Genomic DNA, 13,362 nt, shown 5'->3' on the forward strand with positions numbered 1-13,362 from the left:
GTTTTTACATAACCAGGATGAACACTGTTAATGCGCACTCCAGGATGCTTCTTGGCCAAAACCCTTGTGTATGCATTCAGTGCAACTTTGGATATATGTTGTATGATGGTAATATCAATGGCCAACCTCCAAATTCGAGATTCCCTTTCTTCAAGTCTTCCAAGAAACTGTTATGCACATTCTCAATCACCTCTTCACTCGGGTTGTCTATGTCTGTTAATTCTCCTTTGTTCTGCATACCATGTAATGAGAAAACCAAATATAAAATAAATTAAGTTGATACACTAGCACCCTCACTGCTTCCTGTACCAACATCATCGCAATTGCCACCACCATCATTGTCGACAGTGTCATCGGGTAGTCTGCTAACAATACTCAATGGATGGTATACACCATATTTGAAAACATATCTAGCGTTCCCTGATCGCCAGAGCCTGGAGAGCCAGTGCCAACGCCTTCATGGGCTGAAATCACAGGAGGTTCCAAGCCTCAAGTGAACTCATCTTTTCTGATCAATGGAGCAACCCTAGAGAAACTGAAATAGAGTGTTACTGATGCATTCCATGTAGATGGGGATACTAAAATGCCAGCAAGGATGCGTTTCCAATATGCATTGTATGCCAAATTGTATGCCAAATTGTTTGGTCAAGACTACCCTGTTGGGTCAATGGAAAGACTTCGGGAAGATGGTGATCTCTTACATGGAAAATGGTTTCATGTTCATAAGATGTGAAATTGATGAAGTGAAACATAAGATCATCTTTGGTGGACCTTGGACTATAAATGAAATGACTCTCCAAATTGCCCCGTGGCAGCTATACTTTGAGCCGGTCATGACCAAACTCTCAAAAGTATTGGTCTGGGTGCAACTCCATAATCTCTCAGTGGAATTCTAGGATGGAGAAGCTCTGGAATCCATCATCGAACCATTGGGAAGGCTTCTTAAGGTTGATGAGTTCATATATTCTCTTTTTAGAGCCTGGTTCACGAGAGTTTGTTTAGAGATTAACCTAGCCCAGGAATCTGAAGCGGAAATTCGTAGGCTGTATCCTCAGCTATTTGTTAGCTCTGGTGAGTTAGAATTTTGAGTACATAAGCTTTTTTTTAGGGAGGTATAATGCAATACCTGGCCTTCAAGTTAGACCTCATCCTAGGGGAAAAGTGGAAATCTTATTAGTTAAATTAGGATAACCTTAAATTCAAATATCAAATCCTTATTCTACAAGGACTATAATCCTTATAGAGATTTTGAAATTTTGCTAATTATAAAAATCCAAACCTCTCAACCTAAGTCCTAAGTTCTGCAATTAATCCTCTCTTTATTTCTAACTTAGTAAGGATCCCCTTCCTTTCCTTCTACTTAGATTGAAGATTCCAGGTAAGATTGATCATTCTATCTTCTTTATAATAAATTTTCTTGTTTTGGCATCATTATGCATCTTCCCACTTAATTTTATTGATTCTTTATGATTTGATAGGAGATCTTTGAAATAAGGATATTTTTATTTTTGAATTTATGGATTTCGATAGATTATGGAGTTTAGAATCAAATATGAGAGATTTATTTTTGGTTAATCTTGTAATTTAAATCTAGTGTTTTATAGATTTGTTGATCTTTCATTAATCCAACGACTAATGAGCACGTGAGCATCTGACTGTATCAAATGGGTGGACTATAGCTCAGTTACCATTGAAGCAATGACACTAATGTAGCAAAACATGTTATTGTAGCACCATCAGAATTTTTTAAGATTTCTCCGGATTTTCAAAGTTGGGTTTATTCTAAAATTAATTAAAACTAGGTTGAGTCAACCAAAATCGATAGGCCAAATCGTGCCCTAATTCTATGAATCGCATATAGGACTTAAATTAAGCAAATTTCTCTTGAATGCATGATTTTTAGGTAAAATTTTGCATTAAATTAGATTTGCTTTTAGGTTGGAGACCCTCAAATGAAGACAAGGAGCTTGAGGAGGAGTGCAGCAAAGTTTAGACTTATAGGTCTAAGCACTATGAGTAAATGTATTTCCCTAGAAGTTATTTTCAAAATAGTTTTGTTTTTTATTTGGGTTTTCAACGATCATGTTACTACTATATACTATGCTATACTGAATTTCTTTATGTGCTTATTCTTGAGTTATGATACACTATGATTTGTTTTAAAAAGATCTTTATTTCAATTACATTGCCATGTGATCTTTGAATTTTGGTAACCATGAGTCTGTGACTTGGCTGTTGTGGTAGTGGTCTCCATGGGATGACCTAATAAGAGGCATCATGGTAGACTGGTTAACATTGGTTGCCCATTCAGGAGGTGCAAAATGAACTTGAATTTGAAGTGGGTGGGTATCCCTACTGCTTCTAATACACTGTGTGCCATACAATTCATGCACATCAAGTTATTCAACATAAGTTTTAACATGAAAAATCAATATAACTCCATAATAATTGTAAAAGAGTAAGTCAACTACATATCAATACCTAAGTTCATGAATCTGGGGCACTAGAGAGCGGTTAGCCCCTCATGAGTTTACACAACATTGAAAAGATAAAGAAAACAATTAAGTAAGAAAAGAATCCATAGACTCCCTATTGCTTCTCAATCTCTCGGATTGTGCTTCGAGGATCTACCTGCCGGCTAAGCTCCACTCCAAATCGTGCTACCAAACCTTCACTCTAATCCCTCGATGGATGATGGTGAAGATCGTCCAAAAGTCACCTCCAAAATCCCCAGTTGAACTCCCCTAGAAACCCTAACTTTGTTTTGGGACTTAAAAATAATTATTTGACCCAAAGCATGGCCGTGCTTTTCAGCCTTGCTCTTTGTAGCCAGATATTGGATTTGGATGACAGTGAGTGTTCTCCAGACAGTAAAGTGCATGGCCCAAAAGCACTGACATGCTTAGGCCATGCTTCAGTAAGCATGACTGTTCTCTCATCTCCGTGACCATGCTTTCCTTCTTTTGATATTTTCTTAAAAAACTGTAATCTGTACGGCTCAAGAGCACACCCGTGCTTGGGCCATGCTTTTCCTGAAAACTTGCAAATGAGTTATTTTGATGCTGTTTCCGCCCTAATACTCGTTCTCATGTATGTCCTTAAGCATAATAATTTGCATAGGAATACAAAAATACCCAAAGTAGTACCAAAATACACAAATCAAATGCTAAAAGACAAGCAAAACATATATGAAAGGTGTATATATATAATGCACTCATCATATGTCATCTTATTACTTTGTTCGGGGACTAATGAAGCTTCCTATTTAATAAAATAACTAGTTTGTCTTTCATTTCCATGCCATCATGTATGAAAATGTTAAATCCTATATTACAAAGAATAAAAGCTTACATGGACAAATTGGATATTTTAGTTGCTTGTATGAACAATTATGCTGCAATTTTGATCATTTAGTGTATTTTATTTGATTCATGCAAACTAATTAACTTATCATACTTCATATTTAATCACTTAATGCTTGCAAATATATCTGTATAGCAAAATAAATATTTATGGATCTACGAATAAATTAAATGAGTTTACATCTAGCTACCACAAAATATTCCACTAATATTGGACTATATCTTGAGCACTTGAATATCTAGAATGGTTAAACAATACCAAAAAAGTTACAGGTTCAGCACTTATATCTTTGGAAAAGCTAAACAAAATGTTCAAGATTTAATTATTTGAATGAAATCCTCCATCCTATGTTATAATGAATGAACTTTACAATGGAATGAGAGAAGGTATATGGAGAACTTTAATTGGCAAAAAAAGACAGATGGCATGTCAAAACATTAGATATTGAGAACAACAAAAAGTAGGCTTGAATCTTGATTTATCTCTTAATTTTAGGGTTGGTCGGCGAAGACGAGGCAACATTACAAGTGAAGAGATTATAGTTCTTTTCTTGGGTTTGCTTAGGGGTTGTTCTTAGACCTAGCAATTTATGCCATTAGCCACAAACCGGTAGGTGCCCACTCTAATTAGGTGGTACAAGTACCTTTTTTTAATTACATAATAAATTATGGGTAAAACAAGTGAGTATATTTTTCTTACAAGTATTTTGGATGAGTACTTGCGGGTTTGTGGGTATCTGCACCTGCTATACATATATATATTTTTAAAAAAATATATATATCATAATAAATTGTAATATCATAATAAAAGTGGGGCATGTTGGTAGTGGCAATTAAGCTCTAAAGCTCTTTAAGGAGCAATGTGGTGGAACCTAAGAAAATTTTATGTTATTATACTTACAGAGTAATACACATGATTTATACTGTTATATGAGAAATTGAGTCTATTGTGAGCTATGACTTTATTCCTAATTCCCAATTCTTAGCTTTACCTCTTATAGAGTTCAAAAGTTAAAAATAGAATGGTAGTCATGGGCTCACAACTTTATATATATTTGGTTAATTTTATATTTTCTTGATCTTTTAATCTTTTATAGATGTAAAATTCAATTTAGACTTGGTTATTTATTTATTTTGATGGGATTAATTAATTGACAAATGAATTAATTGAGACCTATTTCTTATAAAATTAGTATTTTTTTTTGAATAATAGACGACAAACGCCCTTTTTTATGAATATAAACAGTACTAAACAGTAATGAAACCCGGATGTACAGTATATGTACAGTATAAGAATAGTATATAAATTCCGGGTGAACAGTGTATGAACAGTATGGAGAACAGTACTGTTGGGGGGGAGATTTGAACCCATGACCTCCCCCCTTACACTTTGATGTCATACCATTGGACTATCCAATGGTTGACAAATTAGTAAAATTTCAAAGATGAGAAATGATATCTTGAATTTTGGAATTGACCTTTGTATACTAATGACTTTTTTTTTATGTTTGCATTTATGTTTATTTCTTACATAATAGTTTTTTTTTATATACTTGTTATTTTATTGATTTTAGTTACATTATTAATTCTAGTTATTTGATTTGCATTTCCTCTAAATGTCCGCATCGAATGTAAACTAATTAATTTTTTTATGTACAAAAAAAGTATTGATGATGTTGTTCAACATCTACAACATTTAGATATTAAAAGGCCTAGTCTTCTAAATATGTAGTATGACTATCACTTCTTTTGCTAAATCAAAAAAGAAACCCTATAATCAATTATATGTTTGGGATTCTTTTCAAATATATTTGATGAAAATGGTCATCAAAGGGCTAGGTATAGAATTCACAAGTCCAATTATGCTATAATAGTAATATTTATGGAACTACAATTTATCAAGGTTGCTCGATGAATATTCCGATAAGGTGAAGATTCAATGACATTTGAAAAGCTATCTATGAAGAAAAAATGAAAGGTATTTCCCAATGCATTTAGATTATGAAACAAAGTTGTGTGAGCAAAAAAAAGAAGTCATCAATTTCATCATTAGGATATGGTAATATTACAATAATTAAACATAATTTATCTTAGTTGTAGAGTATGAAGGGGGAAAAATAGAGTTACATATTCTTATTTGAATTAAAATATAAGAAAGACTGCAAAAGTTGATTGTTTAAAGTGATATAGACAAGATGCGAAAAATTTGAAGTTAATTCTAACGATATTCCAGGGAGAATATGTCTTATTTTGTACATGTGGTTATCTTGTACAACTAAAGGTTATACTTACCTAAGTGCTCATTTTATTGATAATAATTGGGCTTTACATAATTAGATGTTAGATTACTTTTATTTTTTTATTTTTTTTTAGGGGAAGGGAGCAATGGCAATAGCTCGAGCGGAAGAGATAAGATTTTTTATGCAATTAGCTCGGTTAGATAGCCATGGAAAGGAAGGGTAATGCCAATAAAGGGCGTGGATTCTACAATAAGAGCAACTATTATGAAAGTTGGTACGAAGTATGAATGCTGGTATGGAAAGAGGTGGTAATGCAATTATTGTTACTTACATGAATGTTGGTACAAAAGTGACTTTGCTGGCTATCTTTTGTCGTTTAGATTTGACTGTCCCACTAGTTCAGTAGAATACTGTTTAAAGTCAAGCGGGGATACCTTAGGTAGCGTTATCTAGTTTGCTTAGTTGCATTGATTGCTGGGTTCATTTCACTCATGGCTACAAATGTTTTCATTTTATAACACTGTGGCCACAAAATTTTTTTTTTGTAACACAAAAGCCACTTAACTTTTTTCCGATTGTACGTGAGGCCATAATGGCCTATTTTAAGACGGTTTTCGGAACCATGTCAGTAGCCATAATGACCTATTTTAAGGCGGTTTTCAGAGCCATGTCAGCCGCTGACATGGCTCCGAAAACCGCTTTAAAACAGGCCATTATGGCCTCACGTGCAACCGTATAAAAATTAAGTGACTTTTGTGTTTTTTTTTGTGGTCACAGTGTTAAAAAGTGCAAACATTTATGGCAATGAGTGAGATGACCCCATTGATTGCTTATGGGTATGCACGTTACAAAAGGAGGGTAAGTTTCACTGGTGGCCATAAATGTGTTATTATTATAACGCTATGGCCACAAATATTTTTTCTGGTAATATTGTGGCCACAAAACTATTCTCCGGTTGCACTGATGGCCACATTGGCATGTTTGGGGGCTATTTCCTATGAAGTTGATGACGTAACCACAAAACACATGATCCACGTAGGAAACCTTTGTGACCACAGCGTTATATTAATCAAACATTTGTGGCTACAACGTTACAAAAAAAACATTTGTGGCCATCAGTGCGACCGGAGAATAGTTTTGTACCCACAACATTACAAAAAAAAATGTGGCCATAGCGTTATAATGATAAAACATTTGTGGCCATCAGTGAAACTTACCCTACAAAAGGATGGAAAATTGAAAAGAAGTTTTTTCACTCATTGGATAATGCATACAATTGTGATAACTTATAAATCATTTGGAAGAGCTAACTTTGGATTCAAAAATTGTTAAAATGTGTTGGTTAATTTTTTGTGTACAATGTTCCATCCATATTTTAAATCTTAATGTGTAAGAACACTTGAAAATTAGTTTTATTGCTTTGAACAAAATTTGGAAATTGTGAAAATTGTTAAAGGTGGTGAGAGAAGGATGATTAAGTTCATAGACATTACCCAATAAATTGGTGTTTCTACTTCATTGAGTTTAAGAATGAATGTAATTACCCAATGGAATTCTCTTTTATGATGTTTAATAATGCACTTTTTTATTAGTGTGTTTTTCATTGGCTTCATTTAATTGATTCCAATCACAAAGAGTGTCCATCTTATCATGAATGGGATCAAGTTGAACCTATTATGTACTTTTTGCTTTTTTAGTCCTTCTAATATTTTTAGGTACAATTAAGTCCTTGCAATTTACAATTATCTATCTACACCGTGGACTAGAATGACCTAACTTGACTAAATATGAGGACTTAATTGTACCTAAAAATATTGCAAGGACTAAAAGGATAGAAAGTACATAATTACAGGGACTTGTACAACAATTAAACCAATAAAATAAGACACTACTTTCATAATGCCCCAATTTCTTCTAAATTTCATATTAAAGAATTTTTTTTGAATTGCCAAAAACATAAGAAATCTTCTCAATATGAACATAATTTAATACAACACAAGTTTATAAATCATGGTATGAATTATGACCATAATTCACCCAGTGGCAAGGGTCATATCACATAATAGCATTTTGAGTTCGACAACATTTAACCTAGTAGTTCCACATAATTCATACATCATATCGTCTGTTATTGATTTATTGATAACTTCTTACACATAACCATGTCAATACAACCAATACTTAAACCATTGGTAAGATTCACAATATAGATATATGCAAAGATAAAATGTAAAAACACACACACATTCTTGTCAAATTGAATATTCACAAATACAAACTTGAAATAAAACATAAATAGTTCACAAGTTAATATTTGGAATTATAACATGTTAAAAACGTAGATTTATGCAAAGCATTTCAAAAAATTCTAATTCCTTTTACATTTTTTTAAATCAATATATAAGGAGCATATTTTTCGAAAACATTAATTCATAACAAAAGAACAATTTTAGTATTTCTTTCAGATACATGATTTAGAAAATACTAAAGTATAAATATTATTAAAAAATATAATTAATTAAATTAGAAGTACTTTATCTTAAATCTTGTCCAGAACTCAACACCTTTGATCAAATATGAATGTTATATAAAGTGCATAATAATTAGATTAAGGTTGAGATCTAAATGTACTCGGATCATATCCAACAAAATATAATCCTCAAACTAATTAAAATAAGGGTATCTTCAATCGTTAGACCATTTTAGAGTTTGATAGCCATGCCACCTCATCAACTCATTAAACTATCTCCCATAATATTTATACTATAAAATGGGACCTACAATCAACCCATTAAACTACTACCCATTAAACTATTTTCATAATTAATTGTTATACTATAAAATGGGGCCCATAATCATTTCATTCGACTTATTAACTATTACATTTATATATTTCATTAAAACACATTTATTTAATAAAATCTTAAATATAATTAATAAAAATTATTGTATTATATATTTACAAAAATTAAATTTCAAAATAAGTATTTAAAATAATAAAATATATGAATAATAATAAATTATTATATTATTTTGGGCAAATTTAATTAATTTGTGGATGATAAAAAATAACGAATAATTTATCAAAATGATAAAGAAATAAAAAAACAATTTATTTAAATTGAAAAACACTAAAAATATTACATAACTAAACTCTTAATAAAAGATATAAAACACTAATTTTCGTCTTCATTTGCTTCGAAGTGGTACTAAATATGATCTACCAAATCTGAACGAAGTTGATGGTGTATTTCTTGATCAGGTAATTCTGCATTTTTTTAAGTATTTGCTTTCCATTTTGGATCATCAACATGACCCAAACATGCTCATGGATGAAATAATTCTTACGATTCTGATAAATATAATACGAGCATGTTCCTTCAGTTGATCATCAATGCATCAACTATGATGCTCCCCTGATAATATGTTGTATAACTGGTTAAATTCATTAATATATGGAAGCATCCAAAACCAATATTGTTTACGGCTAATTATTTTTCTTCTTGGACCAGATCACTTATTTTTATTGAAATACTCTGTCACTTGTTTCCAAAATGTCCTATTAGGGTAGTGTCTACAACAATATTGCTGATTTTTCTTCTTGCATATTATCATCTTCCATGTTCCATGGCTGCTATTTTTCAACTTGATGTTCATGTTGGTCTTCATCTAGAACGATATTTTCAATCCATGGTTGTATGGGGGGGGGGATTGAGAGTAAGAAATTCGAAGATGAAGAATTGGAGAAGAATGTAAGTTTTGTTTGAGTATGTGAGTGTATTAATAGAGGTAAAATAAAAATTTAAAAATTAAAAAAAATAATTAAGAGAGCCGTTGGATGCAACGGTTGAATTTAAAAAAGTAATTAAAAAAATATTAAAACGTATTGGGATGAAACAGTTTAATTAAAAAAATATATTTGGTGGGTCCCACCGGTGGAAACATTTAGTTGCCGCTGAGCACTCATAATGAGCAACCTTTCCGGTGAGCGCTCAACGAACGCAAGGATGCCCCCATTAAAGTTGCTCTAAGGATTGAACAAGGACGAGACAACATATTTAAACCCTTTAGAGAATCTATTAAACCCTAACTCTAACTATTAACTCTAAAAGTCTAAACATATTAAATCTTTTTTCTCTAAACTCTAAACTGTAACCAGGAAATATACATCCAAACTCATTATAAAGTACAAAAAGTCTAAACCTAATTAGGTCTTTATGCATCTACTAAAGTATAAGCCTAACTTCTTACTCTAAACACTAAAAGAACCCAAAGCTCTTATTATGAACTCTAAACGTACGGTAAACCTTACTCTCTTAATGTATATCCAATAAATTTTAAATGAAATGCTAGTTCCATTTTATAAACTCTAAACTTTAAACCTCAAACCTAAAATGTAATTCTAAAATACAAATTATTATAATAAAATAATATTATTAAATGAAAAATGTGTCCATATATCAATTGAATTTTGAATAACTGTACTGTATTTCAAAGTCTTGATGATGGGTTGGTTCTAACCAAAAAAAAAAAATCCAAAGCAATATTAAAAAATTATTATCATCAATATATATATATATATATATATATTTGAAAATGTCTCACTTACAGTTCCTTTTTATATGTGTCACTTTATTTATTTTTATTTATTTATTTTTTAAAATTTTACTCCATTTCAACACCTAAAATAAAAGCAAATGCATATGCAAGTGCATTGAATCTCCTCATAAACACAAAATGTGATTTTTTTTGTCCGGATTCATGAAGTGGTTGTTTGGTCAGGGCCCAATAATATATATATATATATGAATTCTAATTATTTCATGATTTTTAGATCATTAAAACCTCTTATGCATTTAGAAGTTGTGGTCTGAATTTAATTTCTCCTGATAGTTCAGTGTGAGGAGCACAAGACTACGTTGAATTGCCTCCACCCAATTCCCCGCCAAATTCAAAGTCAACATTTCTTTTTCAAAGTCAACGTCGATCAACTTACAGAGCTAATTACGCTAGGGTCAAACCTTCAAATCTATTGCCCGGAAAGCTTGTATACTGATGATGATGATGCATTCATTTGGTTATAATAGTCACAAGTACTTAAAAATAAATTATCAAATATAAATATATAATTCAGAATTCAAACATCAAACATCATTAACCTTAAATATGATAAATTAATTATATATATATATATACAAAGAGATAGAGAGAACCAGAGACAAAGCTCTCATCCATGGCCGCCATCCTCTTACTATCCTTAACACTCATTCTTATAACCACCAAAGTCATAGCTCAAAACACTAGTACTAACTTCATCTACAATGGCTTCGCCGGAGTTTCCAACTTAACTATGGAGGCTGCCGCCGCTGTCACCACCTCCGGTGTGCTCCAACTAACTAACACATCTACCAATGTCATCGGCCGTGCCTTTTTCCCTTCTTCCATTCCTTCTCTTCTTCCTGGCAACAAAACCATCTCCTTTAGCACCACTTTTGTCTTTCAAATCCTCAAGTCCACCACCAGCTCCGGTGGAGGCCACGGCCTTGCCTTCACCTTCTCCCCTACTAAAATCACTCCCTCACCCGGCTGCTGCCCTTATCTAGGCCTTTTTGGTATTGCTACAAAATCACATATCTTGCTTTGTTTCTAATTTTAACTTGAATTTTAGCTGAGTTAATTTGTGGAATGATTTAATAATATTTGATCAGGTAGGGAAAACAATGGAAACTCCTCCAACCATATATTCGCAGTCGAGTTTGACACTGCCCGTGGCTTCCGCTTCTTCACCAGTGAAAGCCATGTTGGCATCAACATCAACAACATCGTATCGGTCTCCTCTGCTAGTCCTTCCTACTACGACAACACCACCAACAGCGATGTCAACCTTGATTTCTTGCAGGGTGATCCTTTGCATGCATGGATCGAATATGACGGTGTTTTGAAGGTTTTAAACGTGACCTTAGCTTCATTGAATGTTGCAAAACCTTCGAAACCGTTGATATCTTATGCCACCAATTTGTCTGATGTCTTCAAAGAAAATATGTATGTCGGCTTCTCTGCTTCGACCGGCACACAACCAAATTCGCATTATATCTCCGGTTGGAGTTTCCGTGTGAATGGAGAAGCGCAAGCTCTAGATCTCTCTTCGCTTCCATTCCCTCCCCAACCTTCCACCAGAGGCTCATCGAGCTCAAAACTAAGCAATGCTGCAACTATCGGCATCACTTTCTCCATTACAATCATTGTTGTGGCAACAGTAATCGCGGTAATCTTGTACCTAAGGCTAAGAGCAAGACTAGCAGAGACAATAGAAGATTGGGAGCTGTATTATCCTCATAGGTTCCCTTACAAGGAGCTATACAAAGCCACCAAGGGATTCAAGGAAGGAGAACTACTCGGAAAAGGTGGTTTCGGTCATGTTTATAAAGTAGTTCTCCGGGGCACCGGTGAAGAAGTGGCAGTGAAAAGGATATCGAATAGCTCTCAACAAGGTGTGCGAGAGTTCATTGCCGAGATATCGAGCTTAGGCCGGCTAAGGCATAGACACTTAGTTCATCTTCAAGGGTGGTGCAAAAGGAATGAAGACCTCCTTTTGGTCTATGAATTCATGCCTAATAGGAGTCTGGATTTGTACCTATTTGAAAGCCATAAGAATAACATGACACTCACATGGGATCAAAGATACAAAATCCTCAAGGGGATAGCACTTGGGTTACTATATTTGCATGAAGAGTGGGAGCAAGTAGTTGTTCATAGAGATATCAAAGCAAGCAATGTATTACTAGATAGTGAAATGAATGGGAGATTTGGAGACTTTGGACTTGCAAGATTGTATGAACACGGAGATCATCCTCACACAACTCATGTTGTAGGAACAGTAGGGTACATGGCACCAGAGATATCAAGGACCGGGAAGGCGACGGCAAGCTCCGATGTGTTTTCCTTCGGTGCATTGCTTTTGGAAGTAGCATGTGGACGAAGACCGATTGAGATGAGTTATCCACCGAGGGAGATGATATTGTTGGATTGGGTGAAGGAGTGTTATTTGAAAGGGAAGACGCATGAAGTTGTAGATGGCAAACTTGGAGATGAGTTTAATCAGGAGGAGATGGAGATGGTTGTGAAGTTGGGCATTGTTTGTTGTAGTTCTAGGCCAGAGACAAGGCCAAGTATGAGACAAGTGACCAAGTATTTGAATGGAGATGAGGTTTTGAGCGATGGCTGGGTAGTTCAATTGTGTGAAAGTGATTCATCAATGGATTTGGGTTCTCATCATGGTTCTTCTAATCCTTCTTCCACTGATCCTTCTACTAATTTTTCCACTTATCCACATGGAGTGGTTTCTTCTGGTTCTTTTTTGGGTGGGAGATAGTTTTAGGTTGGTTTTGAAAAGGTGGATGGATTGTTAGTTGTGTTTTTATTTATTAATTTGTGTATTTTTTCATTATGTAAGATTAAATAAGTGTTAAGGATCAATAGCGAAGAACAAAGCTCTCACACTCTTAGCTTCACTCAGACGAAGAAGGGACACTGAAGCTTAATGTATATTAATTAAGACTTGACTATAAATGAGAAACTGGATACAATATATAGAAAAACTAGTTGACTTTAACTACTGACATAAAAACCAGAATGGAACAAGGAAAAGACAAAATAAAACAGCTAAAAAGGTAATTTTGAAAAGTAAACATCCAATGCTAGCTTAGCTTCTTAATTCATCCATCCAATCGCAGCTCAATACATTGGTAATTCTCAAATAT

The 13,362-nt window shown here is 33.6% G+C and overlaps 1 protein-coding gene across 1 annotated transcript; it reads left to right on the forward strand.

Annotated features, from left to right (window-relative positions):
* Positions 1–10,835: 10,835 nt before the first annotated feature.
* LOC120282201 (L-type lectin-domain containing receptor kinase IV.2-like) lies at positions 10,836–12,974 on the forward strand. The gene is made up of 2 exons (XM_039288957.1): positions 10,836–11,214; positions 11,311–12,974. The coding sequence occupies exons 1-2, from the start codon at positions 10,836–10,838 to the stop codon at positions 12,972–12,974; spliced, it is 2,043 nt and encodes a 680-aa protein (XP_039144891.1).
* The last annotated feature ends 388 nt before the right edge of the window (positions 12,975–13,362 follow it).

Source organism: Dioscorea cayenensis, chromosome 18 (genome assembly GCF_009730915.1).
Source record: "Dioscorea cayenensis subsp. rotundata cultivar TDr96_F1 chromosome 18, TDr96_F1_v2_PseudoChromosome.rev07_lg8_w22 25.fasta, whole genome shotgun sequence".
NCBI lineage: Eukaryota > Viridiplantae > Streptophyta > Magnoliopsida > Dioscoreales > Dioscoreaceae > Dioscorea > Dioscorea cayenensis.